General features: G+C 27.7%; 1 protein-coding gene across 4 annotated transcripts; it reads left to right on the top strand.

Moving 5' to 3' along the window:
• Positions 1-1,126: 1,126 nt before the first annotated feature.
• On the top strand, positions 1,127-19,831 carry LOC145946565 (uncharacterized). 4 transcript variants are annotated; one of them, XM_083056278.1, is made up of 10 exons: positions 1,127-1,196; positions 1,275-1,341; positions 4,121-4,231; positions 4,427-4,546; positions 6,014-6,221; positions 13,860-14,341; positions 14,983-15,160; positions 15,293-15,514; positions 17,223-17,408; positions 19,565-19,831. In XM_083056278.1, the coding sequence occupies exons 3-10, from the start codon at positions 4,211-4,213 to the stop codon at positions 19,618-19,620; spliced, it is 1,473 nt and encodes a 490-aa protein (XP_082912404.1). In that variant the 5' UTR covers positions 1,127-1,196; positions 1,275-1,341; positions 4,121-4,210; the 3' UTR covers positions 19,621-19,831. The 4 variants fall into 4 exon arrangements, with proteins under 4 accessions (XP_082912404.1, XP_082912394.1, XP_082912377.1 ...); XM_083056268.1 differs by having other exon boundaries at positions 17,223-17,452; positions 19,550-19,686; XM_083056251.1 differs by having other exon boundaries at positions 1,128-1,196; positions 17,223-17,452.
• Positions 19,832-22,071: the final 2,240 nt, after the last annotated feature.

The following is a 22,071-nucleotide window of genomic DNA, read 5'->3' on the forward strand; positions in this document are numbered from 1 at the left end:
AGATTTACATTTTTTTATTCATTTGATTTTTTAAACATTTTAGAAATAGACATGTGTGTACATTTCTTTATTTTTTATGTAATATAAATATGTCTTAGATAAATTAGGTAAAAAATATTAATTATACATATGCAGAGTATGTAAAAACAAGTGGTACAAGTAAAATGGAAGTGATTCATTATGCAAATGTAAAATTAGAATTATAAAATTTTTTACATGTTTTTAAAAAAATGGAATTTGAAAATTTTTTGTGCGTATGCAAGTTTCAATATAATGTAATGCATTTATTTTATTAAATCATAAATTGCTAAAAATATGACTTTTTTCATACATAATATGAATTAAAGAAGCGCAAATTAATAGTACGTACTGAATATTTATTTCTTTGAATGTTTAAAAAAAAAAAGATAAAATAGGGCGCCAGTTGTGAAAAACATGTACCAGTGAAAAATTAAGTTGCAACCTTACATAGAATAATAATAATATATAAATAATAAAATAATAATAAATCTTAAAGAGAATTGTGTGTGTGTGTGTGTGTATGTGTGTGTGTGTGTGTGTGTGTGTGTGTGTGTGTGTGTGTGTGTGTGTGTGTGTGTGTGATCAATAAAGTTTAATTAAAGTCATAAAGTGCTGAAAAAATTATCATGTCATCCGGAATTAATATATGAACATATATGTGATTTTGCGTTTGTTGCTTAATAGAATGTCAAGATGAGTAGCAATTTTCATTTTCTTGTAGTCACATTTACTTTTCTCGTAATTCGTGTTTTACAAAAAAAACTTACATATCGTCATATCATCACTTCAAAATATTTTGTCCGATACACATGTGTTTAGTGCTTAACCTATCTTATCTCGCGTGAATAAAAGTAGCGAGAATATGTTTCTAATTACCATAACTTCCATGTTTCTATTTACCATATCTTCAATGTCATGAGATTAATCTACAAGTAATATATTGCAAATGACTGTTATATTTACATGGCCACCACACATAGTGCAATCAATAAGCACAATTTTTAAGCATATGTGTCTTAGCATCACTGATATTAGATAAGTTTATTTTTGCAAGGAGTGTATGACTAATTAAAGAATCGAGTTAGCATTATTATCGTGTAAATAAATAGGTGAAGTTCAGTTTCCTCAACTCATTAGTAAGAACATTGTTTATAATTCGTGGTCTCGAGAGACTGGTACGTTTTTCTCACGGCATTTAATATTAATGTATCGTTCTGTGTAATACGACTTATAAATGCTTAATTCTATTTTAGATATTTTTGACATATACATACACATTTTAATTTTTATGAGACAAAATATCTACAAGCTATAACAAAGGTAGTGCCAAATTTTAGGAGTATATAGTACTTGTGAAAATAATCCAAAAAATCATAATAAATATTTTAAAAACATTTATAGTCAAGTTTTATATATGTATATATTATGGTCAAACCCCATTACGCGGGCGTTCCTAGGATTAACTGATCAATGTGCGGAACAACCAAGCGTTTTGGTCAAAGCCCGAAATAGTTTTGTGTTTCGGCTTGTGACTAGTATGTTTTTAGTCAATCCTAGGAATAACTATCATGACTGGTTAAAGAGAAACTAAGAAAATCACTTTGAACTTTGACTAGTCAATCCTAAGTGAAGCTTAATTCAGACTTTGACTGTTAAAAAATAAAATCAAGATTTTTACTAATGTTATTATTAACATAACGTTAATAAAGCTTTTAATTTACAAAATTTTAATTTAGAGGCCAAGGCTTTATAAAATCTAATTGTAAGGAAAAGTTCTTTAATTCTCTAAATTGTGCAAATGCAAAAAGTCAAATGTATTGTGCAATTTTAAATGTCATAAATCGACTGATTGCTAGAATGAGTAATTTATTTATTGTTTATGACATTTCGATAATTATTTCTTTTTAATTTTTTTAATATTACATATATTACAAACTATTTTAAATCTTCTAATGCTCTGTATTTTTCAAAAAAGTTTCTTATGTGTCTAATTTTGAATATATTTTTTTATACTAATTAGTTTAAAAAAATGATTAAGATATTTTTGTATACTTTTAAAAAGAGTATATTTTATGTTTTAAATAGACTTTATTTCATTTTATGTTCTAAATAAAGCTAAATGCCAAGTAAAAAGGTATATCTATTTTATATTATTAATTACATTATATTATTTTATAGTATTTTATATTATTTTAAAAGTATCCAACTAATCAAAGTATTTTCTTTTTATTAAGAGGTTGTGTCTACACAGAGTGTTTCAGGAGGAATGATCAGCATTCTAGGGACATGATTGTACACATCATTTTAACCAAAAAAGTTTATATAAACATGTATTCTATTCTGGACGGTTATAAAGATACGTATTTAGTCTTAAGAACAAATACATTTATTAACTTAATAGGATCAAATTCTATGAAACAATTACATTAAATTTTAAGCTTACAATAAATTTAAATAATTAATATTGTTTAATAAACAATAATTTCAATTAATCATAATTTTGGCTTTAGTAAATATGAGAAATTTTAATTTACACCAGAAAAAAAATTTTTAACTAACACAGGACTTATCAAACGTGATCTAATGTTTACATTCGTAATCATGGTAATAGGAAACGACGAAAATTTAATATAATTGTTTCACAGCATTTAGCTCTACTAAGTTAATAAATGTATTCGTTCTTAAAATTGGACACGTTGTATCTTTATAATTGTTTAGAATAGAACACATATTTATATAAACTTTTTATATAAAATAATGTGTAGAATTATGATTCTAGAAAGCTGACCATTCCTCCTAAAAAAAGCACTCCGTATATAATATTTTACCAAAGATATATTTTTTAACTTACAGAAAAGTTATAAGTGTATGCTGGCCAAAAAATGAATAGATTACGAGATATTTTATACTTAAATTTAACTTAATTTTGCATAAACTATCTATAAATATGTTGTAAAATATTCATTTTTCGACGATTTTACTTCAATACTTTATATATAAAAAAATATGGTTTTTTAATTTAAAAAGCATAAATGATCTTTAAATGACCTTAAAAAGTGTTCTTTAGAAAAGTCAGTAGTGCTATTTTCTGCCCCCCCTCTAAATCAAACAACTTTTATTTGAAAGACTTTGTTGTACAATCAAAAATGAAAAAGTTTTTTTGGGGTGATCGATTAAAATGGGACACCTAGTATAATTATTATATACTCAATATGTAATATATATATAAAATATTATAATATTTAAAAAATACTAAAATACTTTTTAATTTATTATCTTTAAAGAAAGATTAGATAAAAAGTCATACGACGCAGCAATTACATTTTAAGTATTAAAATAATAGATTTGTATAACAATTTTTAATATAGTATATAAAATATATAAAACTAAATTAAATTTGAAAGTAAAATAATTTAATGCAAGAGAACTTTGCATTTCAATAAAAAATAATGTTTCTAGAATAATATCATAATAGTAGCGCCACATACATTTTTTTTACAACATTTAACGACGTTTTAAATAGCTACGTTAGATTTTGAATTATTAAATCTCTGTTTAGTACAAATAGGGAAATATAGATACTTTTGTTATACAATATAAATTCAAAATAACATTTAAATTTATTATGAACACGATTAATTTAGACGTTATTGTGAGTAGATGATTTAAAATTGTAAGATATTTTTACAAACAAGAGTGCGTATGGTGTGTGCGTGTATTTTTATTATTTTATACATATACTTTTCTTCGAATCTTATAGTTTTAAGTTTCATATGTTATCCTTTTTTACTATATACATTTATATATTATTATGATATCTATTAAAAATAAGGTAAATTTTCATGCCCATTGTTTAACAAAAATAGAAAACTACGCTACAAATAAATTGCAACGTAAATTTATTTATAATATAAACAATAAAAAATAATATAAAGAATATACATATATATACATATATAAAACTGCAATATTTAAGGTCTTTTATTTTATTTAAAAAACTTTCATTTTAAACTCATATATATTAATAATCAATTATTATTTAATTAAATGAGACGACCATAAACAATTTATTGAATGCAATTATTTGTAATGTGCGCAGTGGTATTATCGAATTATTATCGAATTTCTACGTCCGTTTTTAATCATACACTTCATACCTGGGATCGAAAACTCGAATATCTTCGGCGAAATGGCTACAAATTATTTGAGAGTAAGTGCAAAAACATTCGCGCCAATACTATGAATTATTTTTTTAAATAATTTTTTATAATATTTCAATAAAACGTCACCATTAATATGACGTAATATATACACAGATTAAAGATACGAATGCAAGTTTACTACGACTTGCAAAAATATTATAATTATTTAAAGTAACAAACTCATTTATTATATATAATTTTAGGCTTTTACTGTGCAAAATAATGTTTATAAAGGGAAAGTGTCGCCTTATATAACTAACTATAACAGCCTTGCAAAATTAATATGGGATAAAATGAAGAGCAATGGAGATAAAATTGCACAAGTAAGTGAACTTTTACACGTAACATAAATGTAGAATATTTCAGCAAAGGAGAACTTTTAAAGGTACTCATAGTACACAATCAAGTTAAAAAAAAGTCATAAAACAAAAGAATATATTTTAAAATTGTATAATACTTAAAAGAAATAATAATTAAAATATTAGGCTGTATTTAAACTTATTATATATTATACAGTGGGACACAAAATTCTTTTCGAAGTGCGATAGTACGTTTCCAGAGGATTTTTTTGCGCTGAACACGATACCGTTGTCAGAATTTGCCTAGCACGTCAGGATTTCGAAATGAAAAAAGCCAAAAATGGCGTTTTTGACCATATTTAACATTTTTTTGCGGCAAAAGGAAAACTGATTTCTAAATAAACTTAACATCTGAAAGTGTAATTCAAGAACTTACAAACAAATTTTGATTCATGACCGTACGACTTTTTTTCATCAAGTTATGGCTGTTTGAATATAATTTACAAAAAATGTAAATACATACTATATACAGCAGCAAATAAAAAAGTAATTGTAATATAAAGGACCACGCACTAATATTATGAAAAAAGTGGCCGCCGTTAAAATCGACCAAAATTATAAAAAAGTGTACTTTGTGTGATGCCGATCAGAAATTTAAATAGGCACGACCTTCAAAATATGCTAGTTTTTAAACTACGAGCCCATAAATGTAATATTTTTGCTCATTTTTAGACAAAAAATAGAAAACTTTTAAAGGTACTCTTTAATTTTTTGTTCTTTTTCGAACGATGATGTAATGCACTCGCGCATATGTTTATTATCGACACAGATACATAACATACACACACACACACATATACATACACGCATTTATTCAAGTATATTCAGTTGTACAATAGGCCTGATAATGCTGTTGCCGCTGTATCAGTTATTAAGAAGAACGTCTCATAGAGATCAAACGATTGATTTTTGGGGGTCGCGGCAATGTTGACTTTTGATCAGCATCACATGAACAATATTTTTGCAAAGTTTCAGCTAATTTCACCGAAACCCAATTTCTATAAGGAAATGGTCCTTTATTCTTGACAGGTGTTCTTATGAATACAATTAAAAAAAAAAAACGATAGATAAACTAAAGTTTGCTAAAGTTGCTTAAAATTTAATTGCAATTTAGTTTTTTTAATAGGATTTTATTATTGATTTTAACTTACTTATTTTATAATATTAATAATAAGTATCGAATGTAATCATGTTCAATTTTGTTATTCATTATACAAACAGGTAATAAAATAGTTAAATAATATTACCTTACAATCGTGTATTTTTAATATTATTGAATTTAATTTGCATATTAATCTCATATCGAATAAACATTTTCAAAAAACTGCATAAAATACTCCAGATCTATCCGATGTCATTTTAATTATGATTAAATAATTTACAATGCACGTTTAATGATTACAAGACACTATAATAACAATAATTTTATAGTTGGACGCGTGCACTGAGAAAGTAGTTACATATACGGAGTTACAAGACAAAGTCGTGAGATGCGCATTGTGGTTACAAAAACAAGGAATCAAACCCGGCGATGTTGTCAGTGTGTGCACAAATAATCATCTCAATTCCATTGTGCCCTGCTTGGCGGCGGTTTATGTCAATGCGATTTTTAATCCGTGGAACGAGGACATGGACTTGCGTAAGTTCTGCTGCGATAACAGTTAAAAACATTGCTACGTTATATTTAATTAATAATCAGAGAACAATAAAAGTCTAATAATAGCGCATGTGCAATTTTAGTTTATTCTATTTTATCTATTTTATATTAATTAGATTTTTTTATTTATTTTATCACAACAAAATTTTCATAAAAGAAAAAAAAACACGCCAAGTATATAAAAAATTTTGACACTGTAAGTAAATATGCTTTATAAAAATTTTTCTAAGTTTGAAAATAAAATTTAAAAATACATTTAAAAATATGTAGCTCAAAAATAAATATAAAATCAAAGCTACTCAGCCAAGTATAAATGGTACATTAATTTTGCAGATTATTATCTGATCTGATATAAAATTTATCAAAGAATTACTTTTGTATTTTTAAAAATGATTATTTGTATAGTCAAAACGATTTAGACCATTTAAATGACTCTAATAATATTAAATTAATACCTTGTTTAATATGTATTATTTTTGTAATTGAGATCGGCGACGACGCGATCAATAACAGTACATTGCTAGTATCGATAAAAGCAGTAATGACGAGACGGATGGTGACGGGATAGGTAGCGACAGTATTTGGGACGTCTGAATGATTACTAAATAATAATAATATTAATTATTATTATTAATATATTTTATAAATTCATTATCATATAGTTCTCAGTCCAAAAACTGGTTGGATGCGTATCTCCACTCTTTCCTATCCTGAGCCAATGCATGCATTTCCCTAAAGGTAGATCACACCATGTCTCTGACTATTTGCGAGCAGTAATCTAGTCTGGGCCTTTCTCTGCTTCTTTTTATTACTATCTCTACTTCTAATATCTCACGAATTAGTCCTTTGTGTCTCAGCAAGTGTCCTTCAACCATCCTATCTCTCCTATTCCTTATCGCATTCCATATACTCTTTCCCTCCTTCACTCTTTCTAATACTTCCCTATTGCTAACCCTATCTATCCATGGTATCTTTATCATGCGTCTGTAATACCACATTTCGAATGCTTCCAATTTTTTCTGTCTGCTGCCGCCACAGTCTACGTTTCACAACCGTACAATGCCGTGCTTCACACATATGTCTTCAAAAGTCTTTTACGAGTTTCCAAATTTATCGCTCTGGAACATAGCATTGCTTTCTTTTTGTTGAATGCGACTCGGCCCTGTGCTAATCTTTGTTTTATGTCCTTATCGCTCCTACCATCCCAAGTTATTTGGCTTCTCAAGTAACAGAAGTCCGCTACTTCTTCTAGCTCCTCTTTTCCAATTTGTATCTTAGTTTTAGCCCTATTTTCGCGCCCCTTACATACCAGGATTTTGGTGTTCTTTTATTAATTTTCATACCATACATCTCTGTCAGAACCGTTTCTATTCCTTCAATGCCACTTCCAATTCTTCTTTGCTAGATGCTAATACTGCTATATCATCCGCGAATCTAAGCATTTTAATCTTTTGCCCTGCATGTTCGAAATCTGCTCTATCCTTAATATCACCGATTGCCTCTTCTATATATAAGTTGAAAAATTAGCGGAGATAACGTGCATCCTTGCCTTACTCCCTTTCGAATATTCATTTCTCTACGTTTCTGTTCAATTTCTATAATCGTTTGATCTTTGTACAAATTATGTATCTTCTATCCCTATATTTCATCCCTACATTTTTTAGTATTTCGAATATCTTCTCTCACTTTACGTTGTCGAAAGTTTTTTCCAGATCCACGAATCCTATGTAGACCTTCTTTTTTTCTCTATTGTTTTATTTATTGTTAGAACTAGAATAGCCTCGCGCGTTCCCCTGTTTTGTTTAAACCCGAATTGGTCTTTTCATAATATTTCCTCTTTTCTCCAATCTTTTTTGTACGATCCTAGTTAATATTTTTGACACGTGGAAACTTAAACTAATGGTTCTAAAATTTCCACATCTGCGCCTTTCTTTTTCGGTAGGGTTACTATGATGATAGGGTTATTATGATGTTCCGTTTGTAATCCTCCGGGATCTTGCTCGTCTCGTATACATAACTAACTAGTTTGAACAGATGATGCAATATTTCTTTGCCTGTGTACTCCAAAACTTTTGCCTATAATCTATCTATACCTGGCACTTTCCTGTTTCTTAAGTTTTTTAATACTGACTCAAATTCATCCTTCATTAAAGGATTTCCTAAATCATCTGCCTCAACACTATTTTCCTCCTCTAATGCATCTCCTAATTCTTGCCCAGAATATAACTTTTCTAAGTATTCTTCCACCTGTCCGCCCTTTCCTCGTTTCTTATTAAGATGTCTCCTGCCTCATTTCTAATATTCTTGCTACTAAATCCTATATCTCTGAAATTTTTCCTAATTATTTTTTACGCTTCATAATAATAATTGTGTAAATATTATTAATATAAAATTATATAATTATTATTGATAATATATAAAATATAATAAATAAATATATAAATAAATATATAATAAATAAATATATAATAATAAATAATAATAAAAATAAAAATTATATTTATGTATTATTAGAAAAAAAATTATTTAACTACATGTCCTAGACAGCATCAAAATCGAAACATGTCCAAAATCGAGGAAAAAAGATATCTTTAAGAAGTCTTTAAGTCGTCTTTAAGACATCTTATGACATGATATCTAAGAAGCATCTTAAAAATATCTTTAAAATGTCTTATGTCCCGATTTTGATGCTGTCTCTCTTTATTGTAAAAATACATATTTTTACAATAAAAAAGTATATGATGTATAATTTTAAAATGAAATTAAATATATATAGTATTAAAATAATACTTTGTCTAATATTATTTTCGTAATTGAGATCGGCGACGATGCGAACGGAAGCAATAACATTGGTGACGACAAAAGCAGTAATGACGAGTTTATAATAATTACAATAATAATGATGATGATAATAATAATAATATAATAATAATAATAATAATAATAATAATAATAATAATAATAATAATAATAATAATAATAATAATAATAATAAAAATAATAATAATAATAATAATAATAATAATAATAACCCGAAAGCATGACTAAAGAACGACTATAACAATAGACAGAAAAGAAAGAGGCAGAGATTTAATAAGCATACACTCACTACACGCAAGACAAATACAAACATTACGCCAATACTTTCACAGTAAACAAAACAGGTTACACAAAGCAATAACACAAACAGATAGAAACTACACCCCGTTAAACTTAGCCGCGCAAAATCACGAATTCGACACACATAACAGAAATGAACACGTACAAAATAAAATAGAAACATAGGCCCAAAAACAGCTATATAGAAAACACCGCTACATAATGAGCAACAAATGCATAAGCGCAAAAAACACATATACATGACTACAGCAAGGTAAACTATTCCCAGAAACCGAAGGATTCATAATAGCAATACAAGATCAAGTAATAGCAAGCAAGAATTATCTAAAACGCATTATTAAAGATCCAAATACATAGGACGACAAATGTAAAAAATGTAAACAGTTCCCGGAAACAATAGATCATATAACAGGAGGATGTACATTACTAGCAAACATATAGAATATACAGAAAGACACAACACAGTAGCCAAAATAATACACAAAGCAATTATCAATATATACAACATAGAACAAAACAACACACCATACTACAAATACACACCAACAACCATCATTAAAAATAAGAAATACAAACTATACTGGGATATAACGACACACACGGACAAAACAATGAAATTCAACCAGATATTACATTCATAAAGAAAAGAGAAAAAATAACATATCTGACATCTCAATACCAAATGACGCAAATATAGACCATAAGCACAATGAGAAAATAGAAAAATACACACCACTAGCACAAGAAATACAAAGAATATGGAAACAACAAAAAGTATACATAATACCACTAATAATGTCAGTAACAGGCATAACACCAAACACGTTTAAAAAATACCTGACACAACTAAAACTACTTATATACAACCACAAAGTAGCACAAAAAGCCATCATATTAAAAACTTGCAATATAACAAAAACATTTCTAATCACTATACTCATATAGCGAAACTGGACTTGGCAGTGTCCCGTCCAGTCTCTTCAACACCCCTAAAAGAGAGGGTAAATAGAAGAAGAAGAAATAATAATAATAACATATTTTATTAAAATAAAAATACTTACATTGTTAATAATGTCATTAAATAATGTCTATTTCGTGGTAATACCTTTTTCATATAAGAGACAATCGATGTATTGAACCACCTACAGATAAACCTAAAAATGGCTGTTTGAAGAACAGCTCCGATTGGCTAAACAATCTCACATCTTGGGAACGTTGCGTCAGTCGTAACATTGCGAATTTGCTATTAGGGACAAACTCGATTTGCGTGTGTGCATGCGAAATTATGCATGTGAGATCTAAAGACTGAAAGTCTTAAACCACGAAAATATTACTTTTTTGAGTACAAATTTTCGAGTTCTCGGGCTTGACTGCACCAATCATCTTCAAACTGATCGCAATCGATAGCTTATATTCACATTACATAAGCAAAATATTGTTAGATTTTTTATTATAGCTTTAGTTCTGAAAATATTTTGGCAGAAAAATTCCGGATAAACTATTTGGTAGTGGCGCGGTACCTTTGATCTGACGTGTCTTATTTTTTTTATATAGTTGGTGTCACGCCGTTATCGCGTCACTTGATTTAATTATATAGTAATAATTATGTATAAGTGTGGCATTGGTGTTATTTATTTATTATTTGTTATTTATTTATTATTTATTATTTATTATTGATTTATTATTTTGTTATTTAGTTATTACTTATTTACTTAAAATTTTTTAAATATATATTATTTGTTTCATTTAATAACTATAAATAATAATTATTATATTTAATAAATATAAGTAGGTATATAAATAATTTAATAAGCATTATTTTTAATAAATATAAATATATGTAATTTCTAGTATTTATATGCACTACGAAGCGATGAGTGGCTACCTCCTGACAAATAAGAAATCTTGCGTAAATTCTGATTTAAATGCACTTGGATATATTTTGCAGTCTAGATTAAAAAATAAGAGATATGAGTTGTTCTACAAAAATAGAAATTATTTGATATTATTTTTGTCCATATTCCTTTTAATATATTTAATGGATTATAACTGGCTTATGATGTGAAACAAGATATGTTATTATAGTTATAAAAGCAGCCAGTCAATAAAATATGTACGAAGCGCATTTTTAAAGTAAAGTCCGTTTTGAAATAAAAAAAAGGTCTTAACATATAAAAATAATTTATTATAACCAAAAAACTTCTACAAGCTTACTTTATATTTCCACATAATTATCATTGACTTCCATCCATTTTTGATATCGTTTCAACAGCTTCCTAATTCCATTGTCGTAAAAGTCCACCGCCAGTGTCGAACCAGTTAGTAATGTCGTTCTTTAGTTCGCTTTTCTTTTCGTTCTTTAGTTTGCTTTAGGAAATTTAATAGACAATTCTGAAACCTTAATTTCAATAATTTCAATAATTTTGTATTTACTTCTTTCATTAAACCTTCTGTCATCATTGTTGGGCGACCGCTACGCTCTTTGTTATGAACATTTGTTCGTCCTTCTCTAAACAAACGACACCATTGCCTAACTTTACTGTCACTTATAACATTTGGTCCAAAAACCTCAAAGTTATCTATTCAATTTCCTTACGGCGAACTAAAGAATGGCGTTATTAACTAGTTCAAGACACAGGCGGCAGACTTTTAAAGCAATGGAATTAGGAAACTGTTGAAACGATATAAAAAATAAGTGGAAGTCAATGATGATTATGTGGAAAAATAAAGTAAGCTTGTAGAAGTTTTTTGGCTATAATAAATTATTTTTATATGTTAAGATCTTTTTTTAAATTCAAAACGGACCTTACTTTAATAATACGCCTCGTATTTTATGAGCATTTTTCCAAAACATATGATTAGGGGATTGGGAAGATTTCCAAAGAACTAAGATTTAAATAAAAGAATTAACGAATAAGAGTATTTGAAACTTTATATTTAAACTAAAAACTAGTATCTTTTGAAAAAAAATCTACAGTTGCTACAATTACAAAATTTCTTTTGTAAAAGAATATTAAATAGGTAAATAAAATATTAAGATAACTGCCAATAACTATCAAGAAACAATGCAAGACGCTCTTTAAATACAAACATACCTTCGTTTTAATATATATACATTTATCAATCCCCCGGTTAGTGCTTAGTCTCTTGTCATATTATTTTCCAGGGAACTGAGAATAGGGGACTGAAAACCAGGGGACTTAAAACTAGCGGACTGAGATTTATAAATGAAAAATATCTCGTTTGAATTATATTGAAGTTTAAATAGTTGAAGAAAATTTAAAAGTTAAACTTATACATAATTTACATTAAATAAAAGTTAATAAAAACAATAAACTTTTAACATAACCCTTACCAGAGGACTGAGAAGTTGACCTAACACGTATTCGTCATAACAAATCACGCGAAATAAAATGAATAAAAATAAAAATGAATAAAAATGACTGACGTACGTTAACTTTACTTCAAACTCATTCATTCGGTACAAGTAGCTATTTTGCTGAGATCATATATGACTTTACAATGCAAATAATTTTAATGTCGGGGGACTGAAAATTAAAACTTAGGACAAAGTTTAATAATGTTATTTATTAATAAAATAGAATTCAATAAATTAAATAATACTGTTGTTAATAACAGTGACTAATATAAATTAGTTATAACACAAAAAAATTGTATATAATTCTAAAATTATTTTGTGACGGTGTGTTGTAATCTGAATTCTTTTTGACACGCCAAGGACCTAAGAATTTCTTATTTTTTTATAAGATGATTTATAAAAATAAATACATTACTTTGCCTCTTTTTTATTATTTGTATATATAAACTCAGTTATTATCTTACTTTGTATGGAAAAAAAATCCAATTTAATGTTAATTAAAGTATAAAAAAGTTAGAGCCGCTAAAAATTTCTATTTTTGTAGAATCACACATATATATTTTTATACAGGGTGTCCGGTAATAGTCACGCCAACCGTCGTGTGCAGATTCCTGGGATCATTTGGAGACGATTTTTCCTCAGCAAAAATGTCGAGACACCAATAATTTTCGAGTTATAAGCAATTGAAAATAAAGGGTTTTTCGCAAACTAAACCTTGTGGAAATAAAATAATAATAAATTCACATTCTTCAGTTAATTTTAGGTAGAGTTTACTTTAATAGAATTTTAATTTAAGGCTTAGTTACAAAGATACATGATGGCAAAAATTGAAAACATGCAAAAAATAATGACCTCCCTCGACATTTTCGCTGAGGAAAAATCGTCTCCAAATGATCCTAGGAATCTGCACACGACGGTTGGCGTGACTATTACCGGACACCCTGTATATCGGCCCAAACTACTGTTAAAAAGATAAAATACCCTTAAAAGAAATTTGATTTGCAAACATTTGCGGGTTCGCAAGGTTTTTTTTTAGAGAAGAGGAGAGTCCTAGGAACGAGTCCCGGTAGAGGCCCGATATTATTTGTCTGCTCTAATACTTATGTGCTATTTGTCATTAGAAGTCGCGCTGCATGTCATGCAAATGACTACACCAAAAGTAATCTTCTGCAACGAAAAAGCCATGAAGGTTATTTTGAGAGCGATTAAAAAAAGCAACTTCAATCCCACTATTGTGGTTTTCGGCGAACATTCAGATGCGATCGCGACATTTTCCGACATTTTGTGCATGCATTGCAATGAGGAAGCGGCAAATTTTCGGTATGTCGAGCCTGATGACATCAAGCAAACGGCGTGCATTATACATTCATCAGGCACCACGGGGATGCCGAAAGGCATCGAAATGTCCAATTATTGTCTAATATGTCTCAATGAGGATACAAAGATAATAGATTTTACCAAAGTGGTGTTAATTTGGTTCTCATCATTTCATTGGTTGAGCGGGATACTGATGAATATAAAATCGATTGTGCAGGGCACTAAAGTGATTATGTATCCGGAATTCGATGAAGAGATGACGTGTGTATTGATCGAGAAATACAAGGTGCGGAGTCGTAATTTAATGGAGAAAATTGTGATAATATATACATAACTTGTTTCAATCAAAAGTTATCATTTACTTCATTTGTATCAAATTTCTTTTAGTAAAGTCATAAGAGCAAATTTTTTAAATTCTCTACCAGTTCCTATAATTTGAAAACAATAATAATTAAGATACACATAAAATATAAATGTCAGAATTATATAATTATATAATTTGTTGCAAGATATCTTTTTATAAGCATTAAATAATAATAATGCTTTTACGAGTTTACTTTGTAATAAAGTTGATAATTTTTTTTTAAACAAAGTTGAATGATTTTGATATAATATTTATAAAAATATATCATTCTTAAAAGAATGCTATTAATTTGCCTTTAGAGCCTATTTATATATTATCCGGAGATTAGCGTTTGTTATTAGTAAAAGATGTCTACCATTATAATAAATTATATACGAATAATTTATAATAATAGCTTATATAAATTTAAGTTATATACATAAATATTTTTTTGGAGAATATAAAAAATATCTCATATATAGAGTGTTATAATGCATCAATTAAATTACAAAACATGGTTTTACATTTCCTGGCGTATTGTAATACGAAAATTTAAATCATTTTATTCTCATTTTGTTATTCAGGTAACGATGATTTTTTTAAGCACGAGCATGATTATTCGATTTCTTAAAGCGGATTATGTAAGAAATTATTCATTAACATCTTTGAAAGTCATAATCTTCACTGGTGCGGTAATGAAGCCAAAAGTGCAAGAAGAAATGAGACGTACCTTACCGCATGTTCAAATGTTACAAAGTTATGGTAGGTATATATTTTAGTGTAATCAAATATTAAAAGTACAATATTAATATATAATGAATAAGATAATATATAATAAGTAAATAAAGGAAAATTTGTAGTGATGAAATATGATTATTCATCTTGTATTTTTAGGAATAACAGAACTATGTGCAATTGGAACATTACAGCAGCCGCATCACAAGGCTGGATCTTGCGGGACTGTACTCGAGAATATAGAAATAAAAATCGTAAACTCGGAAAACGGAAATGTTCTTGGTCCGAATAATCCGGGAGAATTGTGGATAAAGGCAGTGACTATGATGAATGGCTATTACAGAAAACCTGATGCGACTAAAAATGTTATTGATGAGGAAGGTAAGGACCTTCTTTTCTTTTGCTCAAACCAACCAGTTAAAAGTATTTTACAATAAGAATAAAAAGTTATATTAATTTATTTTTCTTATTTCTTTAAATAGAAATATTTTAACCGAAAGGAGAAACTATTGTACAAATGGTTGTTTTAATTTCCTAAAAAATAATACTATTAAAATTAAAAATAATAATTAGATACTTAAAAAGTCGCTAGTAAAATTTTAAAATAGGAACGAAGTAAAGTCGACCCAACTAGCCAAAATTATATTTATTTAAAAAACACACAACGTTTCGACCATATGGATGTGGTCCTTATCAAGTGTAATACTGAAATAATACAGTTTTAAATCATAAGTGTGAAACGGTTTGATATGTCAAAAGTTAGAGATTTTTTACATACTTCATTAGTAGAGCTGCAGCCAAATTAACGATAACGTCAACTTTTCCATAATATAGTTACAACATATTTAAATAAACATAACATAAATTCAATTTTGTCAAAACATTTGAAAGAGAGAAAAAGAGAAAACGATCCTATCGTTATGATGATTCGTCAAAAACTAAATATATAAAGCCAAAGATTATACGACCTTTATAATTTTATCATAAATGTTATTGAGATTCTCAGTGTCTTTATGTAGGTTAATTGTATTGCTAACTTTTTTGATAAAAAACATCTCTGCGATTTCTCTCTTTCGTTTTTTATCAAAAAAGTTAGCAATACAATTAACCTACATAAAGACACTGAGAATCTCAATAACATTTATGATAAAATTATAAAGGTCGTATAATCTTTGGCTTTATATATTTAGTTTTTGACGAATCATCATAACGATAGGATCGTTTTCTCTTTTTCTCTCTTTCAAATGTTTTGACAAAATTGAATTTATGTTATGTTTATTTAAATATGTTGTAACTATATTATGGAAAAGTTGACGTTATCGTTAATTTGGCTGCACCTCTACTAAGTATGTAAAAAATCTCTAACTTTTGACATATCAAACCGTTTCACACTTATGATTTAAAACTGTATTATTTCAGTATTACACTTGATAAGGACCACATCCATATGGTCGAAACGTTGTGTGTTTTTTAAATAAATATAATTTTGGCTAGTTGGGTCGACTTTACTTCGTTCCTATTTTAAAATTAAAAAGTTATTCAAAAAATAAGAAATATAAATTAATAAAAAAATATATAAAAAGAAATATAAAAATAGAAAGATTTTAATTTTAAAAACTTGGCAATATTAATAATTTTATTACATTAGTATATTGTTCAAGTTGACAACACCAAGTTTTTAAAAATGTTTAACCCTGAATTCTATAGATTAAAATAGCACTATTTTGTATAACAATAATTTACAATAATACAGTTTTTTTTTACAACTGGTATCTATAGTTAATGCCGTTTGGCGAATTTTCTTTTTTTAAAAAGATAAGTTTTTATGGAGAAAATATACTACACACACACACACACACACACACACACACACACACACACACACACACACACACACACACACACACACACACACACACACACACACACACACACACACACACACACACACACACACACACACACACACACACACACACACACACACACACACACACACACACACACACACACACACACACACACACACACACACACACACACACACACACACACACACACATATAAGGATAAGTTTGAAATTTTTTAGGATGGCTGCATTCGGGTGACTTCGGTTATTTTGACGAAAACGGGGAACTTTTTATTATCGATAGGATGGAAGAATTTATAAAGTACAAAGAATATCAAATTTCCCCTGGAGAAATTGAAGGTGTCTTAATGACACACCCAGCAGTGATGGAAGCTATAGTAGTAGGAGCGCCTCATCCAGTAGATGGTGAACATCCTGTTGCTTTTGTTACTAAAATACCCGGTGCAAAGGTATAATCTTGTTGCAATTATAATGAAATCACAGTACGAGACTATAAAATAGTAATTTAGCGATAGCAAATTTAAAAATTTTGAAAATTATTTAAATAACCTTTTTAAAAAATTTTATAACATAATTTTTAATAAACTTATTTCTGAGATTTTCATTTATTTATCAAAAATTTTAACTCTTAACTCTTTAAACATTTTAGAAATAGACACGTCCGTCTATTATTTTTTAATATAATAAATGTATCTCAGATAAGTATATAATACATTTAATTATTATTTTTTTTATGGTAATTTATTAGTACTTTTAATTATTATTTTAAATTATACATGTATGTACCTGCAGAGGAATTATGCAGAGTATATAAAAATAAGTGTTACAATTAAAATTAAGGTAATTTATTATGCAAATGTAAATTAAAAATAATAAAGTTTTTTGTTCTTTTACATGAGTTTTAGAAAAAAATCGACTGAAAATTTTTTGCGAGCATGCAATTTTCAATATATATATAATAATATGCATTTATTGTATTAAATCATAAATTATTAAACAAGTTACTTTTCTCGTTACACATATATAAACAAGCATGAGCTGATAGTAATATGTTTTGAATCTTTATTCCTTTGAATGTTTATGTTTTATATTAAAATTGAAGAAGATTCTGATTATTCTTAGCATTTCTTTATTATTATTAATAAAAAATTGGGAATGACAGCAGAAAACAAAATGTGACATTCTTTATAAATATGAACAGAAATAGTTAATATTCTTGTAGCTCTTGTCGAGACGTTTTCAAAACACTACCTATTGATGTCTCTTACGCAAGACGTTCCCAAGATACGAAGCTTCAAATTTGACATATCATCGGCATTCGCATTATCCAATGTACACCGCGGGAAGGTTGTTCAGTCAAATTTGTACATCAAGTGGCCCTAAAAAGGGCAGACTTTGTGTGTGTATGTGTGTATGTGTGTGTGGGTGTGTGTGTTAGTAAAACTTTTTTCTAATTATATTTCTTCTGGTTATTTTAATGTAAGGATAAGGAAAGGATAAGAAAATGGTAGAGAAAGAGAGATAAAAGTTTTACTAAAGAAGCACACACACACACACACACACACAAAGTCTGCCCTTTTTATAGCCACTTGATATACAAATTCGACTGAACAACCTCCTCGCGGTGTACATCGGGTAATGCAAATGCCAGCGGTATGTCAATTTTAAATCTTCATATCTTGGGAACGGCTTGCAGAAGAGACATCAAGTAGTGTTTTGAAAACGTCTCGACAAGGGCTACAAGAATATGCAATAAAAAATAGAGGGTTCCATTTAAGAAAACATCGATGACCTTGACCTGATTTTCAATCGCTGGCATTTGCATTACCCGATGTACACCGCGGGGAGGTTGTTCAGTCGAATTTGTATATCAAGATTTAAAATATATGTATATTATATATATATATATATATATATATATATAATATATATATATACATATACATGTACATATACAGAGTGTTCCATTTTATTTTTGACGGTCAAATATTTCGATATCATGTAATTTTAGAAAAAAATGTTTCAAAAAAAGTTGCATGGCTTGAAGAACATAAGATAGTGGCAAAGATTTTACTTTGGATAGTCGTTTCAAAGTCAGCTATCAAGGTCACCTTTACGTGAAGGTCACCTTTTTCACCAATTTCTTAAATAGAACCTACTATTTTTCATTGCATATTCTTGTAGCTTATCTCGAGAGCTTTCCAAAACACTATAATAAAATATTTTTCTCTTAAGTACTTTTTGAATTGTAAGGTAACAATTTTTTGACATAAAATTAAAATATCTTGTAAAATATGTAGTTTTCGGTAATCTTACCTTAATACCTTTATGCACGGAATAATGAGTCCGATCATATAAATATATATATATATATATATATATATATATATATATATATGATTAGTCTGATTATTTCGTGCATAAAGGTATTAAGGTATAAGATTACCGAAAACTATATGTATATATATATATATATATATATATATATATATATTTCTTGTGTATGTGTTGAGGAGAATATACAATTATTTTTATAAAATATACAGTTATTTTTTGTGTAGGTAACGGAGCAAGAATTAATAGACTTGGTGTCGAGTACCATGGAGGATCAATATAAGCTTCGTGCTGGAGTAATATTTTTAGATGCTTTTCCATGTATAGGTTTAGCAAAACTTGCCAAAAGAGAATTGAAAACAAGGGCTAGAAATCTCGCGGTTAAATATAATAATTAATTATATTTAATTACAAATTATTGTTTTGAATTATATTATTATTATTATTATTATTATTATATATTTAATATGTAATTATTATATTTTTTATTATAATTATCATATTTAATTATTTTATTATTAATAATTATATTATTAAGAATATAAAGGCTCCTTCTATAATAAATATCAATTGAGAATTAAGAAGGCTATAGGAGCCGTACGCGGTTTCCGGTGCGTTGATTCCAACGAAATTTTAATTTTTCGTTGGAATTAAATACTTGTGCACGGGGCACGAATTTTTTACTTGGTATACTGCCAAGATTTTTTCGAAATAATCTCGACTCGAGATTTTAATTCCGACGATCTCCTTCGTGCCCCGTGCACAAGTATTTAATTCCAACGAAAAATTAAAATTTCGTTGGAATCAACGCACCGGAAACCGCGTACGGCTCCTATAGCCTTCTTAATTCTCAATTTATATAATAATTATATTAGTTATTATTACAATCATATAATTTTAATTTTTTTTTTTTTTTTTTTTGGACAATAGTGCAGAATTTATAAACATATATAGTTAGAAATGTTTGACATTAAAAAAAATGATATATATTAAGAAGAGAAAGAAGATTCAAGAAATTATTTAAATGGTTCAAATATAATGCAAAAATTATAGCTTTTATAATAGAGGAATTATAGCTTATACATGCTGGGTGTCCCATTTTAAAGGACCCACTCAAATATCTCAGAAACATTGCGTTAAATCAAAAAATGTTTCCTACAAAAGTTGTAGGGTTTCGAGGGGGACATAACATAGTAATATTCATATGACCTTGGGCGGCGTCTCCAAGGTCAAGTGAAGGTAAGAATAAATATTTTAAATGGAAACCCATATTTTTTATTATAACATCTTTTTCTACTAATTAATTTGAACAACTTTTATCTGAAGCATTTTTTTATTTTCTTCAAAATTCATTCTCACCTTCACTTAAGGTTAACCTTCACTAACCTTGGAGACGCCGCCCAAGTTCAAATGAATATTACTATGTTATGTCCCCCTCGAAACCCTACAACTTTTGTAGGAAACATTTTTCGATTTAACGCAGTGTTTCTGACAATGAGATATTTGAGTGGGTCCTTTAAAATGGGACCTGGTATAATAGAATAATTTAATACGACTATTATGCTAAATGTTTTGCAAAAGTTGTTAAAAGAATGAGGAATATAGAAATGAGCAAACAGAAAATAATAATCTATAATGATTCATAATGATAAATAAACATGTAATTAACAATAATATTTTATTAAATAGGATTATTGATATGTATTAATTGTGTTGTGTATCTGATTGTATCAAAATATATAATTTAATTTTAAGTAATAATATTTTGTCGTATTTTTTATTTATTAATGAAAAATCAACTTAATATTATATAAAATGTCATCTAAAAGATTTTGTTTTGTCAATATTTGATAAATATTTGTATGTATGTGTTTCATTTATAATCTAATAAAACATGGATAGTAGTAATTCCTATAATTAAAGTATTTAAATATAGTTAGGAATGTTTAGTTATTGTCATACAGAAAATAGAGCAATATAAACAAACACATTATTCTATTCTTTTAATTAAAAAAATAAATTATTACAATATAAGCTGTTTGCTAGTTAATCTATTTTAATGTGTGTACATTAGAGTGAAATTTTAGTATAATTTGAATGATAAATATCCGCATTTATATCAAGGTTTTGCAACAAAAAAGTATTATTATAAAAAAAATTTTTTTAAATAAAATGTAAATAACTATTCGTTTAAAATGTGACTAAAATATATTTTAAATGAACACTTTTGTGTGAGAGAGTCTTAGGTTTTTTACTATTCTGTATATCTCGAGTATCTTCGAACAGTTTTAATGCCGTAAGGAACAAAAATTCAAGTCTTCCTTTTTTTTAGTATTAATAAATTAGATAACTTAAGTGTGATTGACAAGAGATTGCTTTTGTTGTTGTTTTTATCTTGAGATTAAATTTTTAAAACGTAAATTTATAGTATGAAATATTCAATTGATAGGATAACCATTGCTTAGTAAAATATTGACTATAAAAGTAAAGCTTTTCTGGTGATATTGTAGGTGTGACAGCAAAAAGTACTATCCGTTAGATCAATAATACCTTTCTTTTGGTTTAAAAAGTGTTGTAAGAAGAAATTCAGTCATCTTCCTGAAAAGGTTGGCTTATGAAATCAATTAAAATTTAGTTGATTATTGTTTAGAAAAACAGTAACGTCCAAAAAATTAAATTTATCAGCCTGTTTGATTTCTATTGTAAATTGTAGTTTCGGATGCAACGAATTAAA

Source organism: Prenolepis imparis, unplaced genomic scaffold (assembly GCF_030444845.1).
Source record: "Prenolepis imparis isolate NDT839.2.m4 unplaced genomic scaffold, iyPreImpa1.0 SCAF_2, whole genome shotgun sequence".
In the NCBI taxonomy this organism is placed as follows: domain Eukaryota; kingdom Metazoa; phylum Arthropoda; class Insecta; order Hymenoptera; family Formicidae; genus Prenolepis; species Prenolepis imparis.